General features: G+C 40.8%; 1 protein-coding gene across 2 annotated transcripts in view; it reads right to left on the minus strand.

Moving 5' to 3' along the window:
• usp13.S (ubiquitin specific peptidase 13 S homeolog) overlaps positions 1 to 3,551 on the minus strand; it is a 65,655-nt gene extending 62,104 nt beyond the window's left edge. The window contains exon 1 of one of the 2 annotated variants that reach the window (XM_018265686.2): positions 3,388 to 3,551. In XM_018265686.2, coding sequence (XP_018121175.1) covers positions 3,388 to 3,498 — 111 coding nt within the window. In that variant the 5' untranslated portion in view covers positions 3,499 to 3,551. The remainder of the gene's footprint in view (positions 1 to 3,387) is intronic. The other variant, XM_018265685.2, reaches the window with a different exon arrangement.
• Between the last annotated feature and the right edge of the window lie 4,911 nt (positions 3,552 to 8,462).

Raw genomic sequence — 8,462 nt, forward strand, 5'->3', positions numbered from 1 at the left:
TTCCAGGGATTTCAGGCAAGTAACTACAATCAGTTGGGGTGCCTTACATTTTGCACCCCCAAGTGCTGCAAGCCTTTCCTTCTCTTTTAAATTGATTATGGAGACAAAGAAGGATTATAAATCTGTCTACTGTTAATTCATGACTGAAACCCTTCATACTATTCCTCACTACATAAATAAACTCCCAATGAAACAGTGCCTGTTTTATCACACAGCCCTTAAAAGACCAGTAACATAAATTTTTTTTGAAAATCTTTTTAATGAAAAAACCACCAAGACAGTTAAAACTTTTAATTCACAAAGCTTTTATAAAAAAAATACTTACCGATTCTTTGCATGTGCTCCTCTTCAGATATGGCGACAGGGCGACGATCCATCGTGCGGCGCTAAATTTCTCCTCCCTGCCTTGATAGCCAGGGAGGAGAAATTGAGTGCCGCACGATGGATCGTCGCCCTGTCGCCGTTTCTGAAGTGGAGCACATGCAGAGAATCGGTAAGTAATTTCTTAATAAAAGCTTTGCGAATTAAATGTTTAAACTGTCTTGGTGTTTTTTTTTTGTTAAAAAGAAATGAATTTAAAATAAAAAGTATTTATGTTACTGGTCCTTTAAAGAGATACTGACAACAGAAATTAAACCTTTTTTTTACCTCTATTATAATATTGTCTTCGCCTTGCTATCTATAATTTTGCCCTATAAAGTATTTGCAGATGCTTTTACATTACCCATCTGATTCGCATGTTCCTCTATGAGGGGGCTGCCATATTTGTGCAGCAGTAGTCCATTAGCATTAGAAACTCTAACTGACAAGTTAAAAATGGACAGTCAGGTTGGCAAAACAATCAGGTTTAGGAACTTCAAGTGACAATTACTTACAAAAGCAGCCCTATCAGTGAAAAACATCAACATGACCTATAAATAACGTTTGATGTACATTAATATTTTGAATAATATTTTTTTAGTGTCAGTATGAATTTAAGCATGGGAATATTCTTGTTTAATGTGTTCAGAAGTCATATTTGATCTACATTCTGTTCCTTTAAATGAAGTGGAACATAAGCCCTATAACATTCAACTGGAACACAGCTTTTACTGGACCCTTTTGGTGCATTTGCAGTATAGCTTGAAAACTATATTTGTTTCACCTATGCTGTGTACTATTGTCCTAAAGCTGGGGTAACACTGACTGTCAGCGTAGGTGAAACAAATATAGTTTTCCAGCTCTTCAGTGGCCAAATTTAAAAGAAGAGAGTAGATTAAGAATGGCTGCAGGTTATTGATCAGTCATTTTTCTGAGCAATGGTCTTTTGCAGTTTCCAGACTCTAAAAACTTCCTGGAACTTGTAGAGAACGCCCCGATATTTATCAGTATTATCGCTAAAAGGCTATTCAGACTGAGCTACTTCCCAGGGTGGTTGAACTGCTGCCTGACACTTGAGACTTTAAGTGTGTGGACAAAAATAACTGTTCCAGCATATGTGATAAACGCCAGACAGCTGAGTCATTTTTAAAAATGAAAAAGACAAGAAAAGTAAAATAAAATGTTGATATGTGTGACCAAAACAAGTTTTAGAACAAGTTTGCAAATTGTTGAGAGCTCTTACTAAATAATCTGACGTTCAAGTGTACCCTCTACATTTTGAGCAACACACAACAACAGACCTCTATACTTTCTCATTGATATGAGATCACTTACTTGCTCACATGCATACTTCTGGGTTCATCCTTTGAAGAATGCCCCCCATTATTTGCAGGGGACCATGCAGTTGTGCAGTGCGCAATTCTGGGGATGCAATTGCTGATCCAGACATGCATAGCAAATCAAATTATAATTCAGGGATACTAATAATTAAATACTTAAATAATTAAATAAATAGTAACCTCACTGTGGGAGGCAAAACAGATTACCTGCAGCATTGTCCTGTAATACAAGCAGCTTAACCCCAAATTGTTTGGGGTTTATTTGCCTTTTAAAGGCTTTGGCTTTTCTGAGGCCATTTCTGACAGTCAGTGTTACGCCAGATTTAGGACAATAGCACACAGTGAGGGTCATTTATCAATACTGGGCAAATTTGCCCATGGGCAGTAACCCATGACAACCAATCAGATTGCTGCTTTCATTGTTCTACTTGTAGCTGGCTTTAAAAAGCTAATCACCGATTGGTTGCTATAGGTAACTGCCCATGGGCAAATTTGCCCAGTGTTGATAAATGAGCCCCAGTGTATGTGAAACAAATATAGTTTTCAAGCTATAATGCAAATGCACCAAAAGGTCCAGTAAAAGCTGTAAAAGATGTTTTCTAGCATCTTTGCACAAACACATGAGCAACAAAAGCAATATTTAACATGGACATGCGTATTTTTACATAGATTATTGTCGAAAACAGTGACAGGAAAAACACCCCATGTACCATTAAGTGTGCTACTTTGATTTGGTAGTTCATTACTAGCCTAATTCATGTGATCCCAATTTGAGAGACAAGTGCTTTTAAGCCGACTTATAAAATTAATTAACTAATAGTTCATTTTAAGGGCACTTTGTAGAGAACAAAACAAACATTGAAAGAGACAAAAAGAAACTAATGTGGAAGACCCCCCACAACAATCCTTATCTTTTGGTACAGATTTTGGTAAATTGCCAAGGAGGGCTAGTGGGGCAAATATTGAATTCATTGATATCTAGTCTGTACCCCTCCAGCTGCAAAGCCCAGCACCCATGACAGCCTTTGGCCTAAGTTGCACAGGTTGGAATTCGAACCCCATGTGGCCCCTGACATGGTAAAGAGCCCGGGGAATACTCTAGGCTTAAGCATTAATTACACAAATTGAGAGCAAAGAATGTTGAAAAAAAATGATGACTAAGTTTAGTTTAACATAACATCATAGATGAAAAATACAAGCAACGCAAATGTAGTGTAATGTCAACCCTTACAAGATACAATATGCCAAAGCACATAAATCATGGATAAACAAATTATAACTCTTGCAAAAACATAAAACTATAACTCTCAGCTCCCCGAAGCTGCTGGCAATTGTAGTCCAGGAGATACTGGACACCCACAAGCCACAGTGTGACCAGAGAAGCATTTCCAGTCTTACTACACAGTGCACTACTGGCACCCATCTCCTACCCCAAGGGCTAGGAGATAGGTGCCAGCAAGGGAAGTGTCAGTAAGGGAAGAGCAAGTTACAACACACGGCGGTGTCTCGTACTACAAGTGAATCAGAACACAGTAAAGGAGATGCGGGCGGATTTGTAACAAGAGGGAAGCAAGTCGCAACGGCTGTGCATCTCCCCTTACGTGCTGTAGATAATCAGCATATGAGCAAAAGCCCAAAACAAGGTGCATGCTGAAGGGAGGGGGAATCACAAAGCAGCTTCACTCACAGGGGAGTCATAAGAGAAGGAGCACTCCGTTTTGTAGACTCTGTCCCCTGACTTGGGTACCCTGATGGTGGGCATGTAAGGGACCAGCAGCTCTCCCAGATCTTCAGCCATCTTCCCATTCCTGCTGCTCCCAAACAGTGTGGAGACTGGGCGCCCAGCTGCGGCCCAGGCATGAGAGGGCAGGGCAGATGATGCTATTTTAATCCAATAGCAACTCTGCCCAGTGCTGGGTCCTGCTGCTGCTGCTCGGAGGGGAGGGAGATGGAGCGTGTGAGGGGAGGTAAATGGCTATTTATAGCAGCTTAACTTTTATTTCGTTTTGCTGCGAGCCTGCTGCTAGCCTCACAGTGTTAGTCCCACATGTTCCCTAGAGAGACCACTCGGGACTGTAGTCTGGCCCTTTCCTACTATACAGGACTCCAGTCAGGAAGGGTAAAGGACGCAGCTCAATACATTTCACCGAGGAAGAAAAGTTGTGTTCAGCGATACAGGCTTCCTATAGTGCCAGTGTTAACCTCGTAAATTTACCGCAGGGTTGCCAGGTCTAATTTTCCAAAGCAGCCAAAGTAAGCTACAAGCCCAGCCCAAAACTTGCCAAAAAGCACTTCAAAAGTATACCGAAAATAGCACACTTACGGGGGAATGTAATAACAATCGCTAACGGAAAAACTATTCGCAATGCGAAAAGTTATGCCTTTGGGCGAACAAATTTTGCTTTGTGTGAATTTAATATAGCTTTTGCGAGCCCGGAAACTGTTTAGCGACCATTTCCGATAGTGAAAGACCGTTTGCGAATTTTATAGTTTGCGCCAATGCGCAGTCAATGTAATAAAACTTCTTACTGAAAAAGTCGTTATGTTTGCTCCAAAAGATTACGACACCTTCAAGCACTTCTTATGAGTGCACAATTAAAATTCGCAATGCGCAATTAAAATTCGCAATGCAATAACAGTTTAAGGAACAATATTACATTGCGAGATGTGGATTTTTAGTCTTATTGGTGCGAATTGTTTTGCTCTTTGCGACTTTTATTACATTCCCCTGTATGTGCAGTGAAAAAAAAAAGTCTAAAAAATAAATTAATATATTTGAAATATTTGAAATTTTCACTGTTTTGCATATTTTTCCATGAAGCAAAATGGGACAGATTTGCTGACCCCAGGGGTGTAGCTACAGAGGGGGCCCAGGAGGTATAGCCGCCACGTAAGTCTATAATGCATATACAATTGCAATAAATATTGGTAAAACAGCTCAACCTCTAGACATTTTGGTGGCCAGCAGGTTTTTGCCCAAAATTGTCTGAAATTGAGGAAAGTCACCAGAAAACACGAGAATGCTTAAGAGTGACGGGAGACTGGGGTACAGAGCTCAAAATCTGGTAACTCCAGGCTTCTACACAAGTCAGTCCTGTTGCATGCTGGGTATTGTAGTCTTACATTAAACGTGGTAGTTGGCAAATTGTTAAACAAAAACGACATTACCCAACATGCATTGGGAGACACAGACTTGGTACATTAGGGCAAGAAAAAAACTTTGGCTGGTTTCCAAAGTACAAACCAACCAAAGGCCCAAAAAGTTGCCCAAAACCAGCCTGGCCTTTAAAATAGTAGCCCAATTTGGCTAGAAAAATGCCAACCTGGCAACCCTGATTTACCATGTAATGGATCTGAAACATATTTTACCACAGAATTGCGCCATGGGGGGAGCTCCACACCGACTGTATATGTCAAGCGAGCAGCGACACCTCCTCGTATTCACCACACAGCGCTTGTCTAGTGTTGGTCACATTCTTACTGGAAGCATGTAGTACTTGTTTTTAAAATAATAACATATCCCATAATTCCTTAAAATTTTCTGTATACTGTTACAGGGCGCAGCATGTAGTAAAACATATCAGCAGAACAAATAAGCTGCAGTGTAAAAGCAAAATGCTTCAAATGCTCCTCTGCAAAGAAATAACAAAATGCTTAAAGGGATACTGTCATGGGAAAAAATTTTTTTCAAAACGCATCAGTTAATAGCGCTGCTCCAGCAGAATTCTGCACTGAAATCCATTTCTCAAAAGAGTGAACAGATTTTTTTATATTCAATTTTGAAATCTGACATGGGGCTAGACATTTTGTCAATTTCCCAGCTGCCCCTGGTCATGTGACTTGTGCCTGCACTTTAGGAGAGAAATGCTTTCTGGCAGGCTGCTGTTTTTCCTTCTCAATGTAACTGAATGTGTCTCAGTGGGAGATGGGTATTTACTATTGAGTGTTGTTCTTAGATCTACCAGGCAGCTGTTATCTTGTGGAAGGGGGCTGTTATCTGGTTACCTTCCCATTGTTCTTTTGTTTGGCTGCTGGGGGGGAAAAGGGAGGGGGCTGATATCACTCCAACTTGCAGTACAGCAGTAAAGGGCGATTGAAGTTTATCAGAGCACAAGTCACATGACTTGGGGCAGCTGGGAAATTGACAATATGTCTAGCCCCATGTCAGATTTCAAAATTGAATATAAAAAAATCTGTTTGCTCTTTTGAGAAATGGATTTCAGTGCAGAATTGTGCTGGAGCAGCACTATTAACTGATTCATTTTGAAAAAAAATTGTTTTCTCATGACAGGATCCCTTTAAGAAATTGCACCAGTGATACAAGTAAATCAAAGTGTTCATGTTTTTTTCCCAGTACATATCAAGGGGTGCTGGAAGGTGCAGTTCATCAACAGCTGAATGTTACAATGAAGTGTACCAAAAAAAATTGTCTCGCACAACTAAATAGAAAGGAAAAAAGACAATATAACACTTTGGATTCTCAGGATAGATTATACCATTATTATAGCAATCTGCAAACCACAAAATCAGTGTTTTTGGGCAGTGGGGGGTCAGGAGCTTGCCTAATAAATAATGATTTTGTGGTTTGGTATAATAAATGGGATAATCAACCTAATGCATCTGAAAGTGTTGTATAGTCTTTTTTTTTCTCTTTATTTTTGTGGATGGGATGCTGCCATACGTCCAGAGACTACTATTTTTATAAAGAGGGGAAGTGCAACTGAAAAACACATAGGAGATCCATTATTTACAGCAGTGATCCCCAACCAGTGGCTTGTGAGCAACATGTTGCTCTCCGACCCCTTGGAAGTTACTCCCTGTGGCCTCAAAGCAGGTGCTTATTTTTGAATTCCTGGCTTGTAGGCAAGTTTTGGCTGCATACAAACCAGATGTACTGTCAAAATGAGCCTCCTGTAGGCTGCCAGTCCATATAGGGGCTACCTAATGACCAATCACAGCCCTTTATTTGGCACCCCCAGGAACATTTTTTATGTTTGCATTGCTCTCCAATTCCTTTTACAAATGAATGTTGCTCACGGGTATAAAAGGTTGGGGACCCTTGATTTACAGTATAACCCCAAATTTAAGTCCCCGGATTTAACATTGTCCTGCATTTTAAGCTTTTTCTTTTAACTTTACATGTAAGGGTCTTTAAACCATTTCCCTGATTTTAAGTTTTCCTGGATTTTACATAATTTTTCCCCGATGGAAAAAGTTAAATTGGGGTTCTACTGTATTTACAATATATGCAAGCTGCACAAGCACATTTCTTTATGTAGCGCACCCTTGAGTGTGCTTTCACTGTGGATTTCAAGCTATGTGTGACAGGCTGAAACTGCTTGAACTGTGCCTTAGACTCCCAGTGCATCCGTGTAACTTCCGATACCTGATGTAAGCTGCTGCAGCAGAAAATCAATCCAACACCGTTACTGTGCAATCAGCTTAACTGATTTATTGAGAAAAAGTAAATAGCAGAGGAATCAATCGTGCCATAGACTCTCCAGACTTAAACGGACAAGTTCTGATGCAAGTGTTGCTACATGAATAAGATTGAAAATTAACACACCACTCTCGGAGGACCTTTCTCTGGATCTCACCCTCTCTCACTGGGTGATAAATCCCTCTTAGTGGGCAGTCCTAGCGGTCAGGATTTTCCCTTGGGGTCTTGTATCTTGGCTTCGATTTGGTCCTCACCTCACCCTTTCTGGGGTCTTGGATCTTGGCACCCTATCTAGTCCTCAACTCACCCTTAGAACAAGTCCCTATGCTAGTGGCCCAAATGCCAGGGGTTCTAACCCCACTATTCCTCCTCATTGGAGCGATGGCTGCTCACTACACAACCTAACTCACCTTTCACTCCTAGAGCAACTATAGCACAGTTAAATCCTCACACTGGCTATACCTAATCTTATGCGGGCCAGATCCCTGGTCCTATAGTACCTCCCTGGGAGGCTCCCAGGGGAGAACAGGCCTCGAACCTTTATTCTATTCCCTATTTATAAACTCCCTCATTGCCCTCTAGTGGTGGCTTAACTGGCCAAACCATGGGGTCTCTACATTTAGACTTTATCACTCCTGCAGTAGGACTGTTGCCCAAGGCATGCATTTTAGAGCTAACAAGAGTGCCATCTCGGGTATCAGGTAAGTGATAATTAGTGATGGGCGAATTTCTACCGTTTTGATTCGCCGAGAAATTCACAAATTTTGCGGCAGAAAATTATCCAAACTCAAAAATTGACGCCCGCATTTTGACGCCGGTGTTAAAGTCAATGGGCATCCAAATATTGTTGACATGCGGCGGTTTTGACGCTAGCGACTTTCGTACATGTCCAAAAAATTTTTGACACCAGCGGATTTTTGCAAATGTATTTGCCGGCAGCAAAACGTGGAAATTCACAGCAAATTCACGCCAGGCGTATTTATTCACCCATCACTAATTAAAATGACTGGAGGGTACCCAAAGTAATTATGCCTTTCCTTCTCCTTTCACAGAGTTTTGTGCAAAAACACTTTTTTTGTATTTCAAAAACCTTCTCTTCTAACCACTGTGAATGCCCTGTAGTCTCTTAGGATCTAACCGGTGATTAAACCATCAGAGAGTTAAGTGCCTCCTCTCTATTGTAATCAATCCGAATTTGGCCAGCCTTTCTTTATCTACTAAGGTGCTCTCCTCTGGACATTGTATATTTCATTAATATCCCATTTGATCACTGCACTGCATATTCTATATTCGGCCTTACCTGTGTAAGGCTATAGTAAATG

The sequence above is a fragment of the Xenopus laevis genome, chromosome 5S (genome assembly GCF_017654675.1).
Source record: "Xenopus laevis strain J_2021 chromosome 5S, Xenopus_laevis_v10.1, whole genome shotgun sequence".
Taxonomy (NCBI): Eukaryota; Metazoa; Chordata; class Amphibia; order Anura; family Pipidae; genus Xenopus; species Xenopus laevis.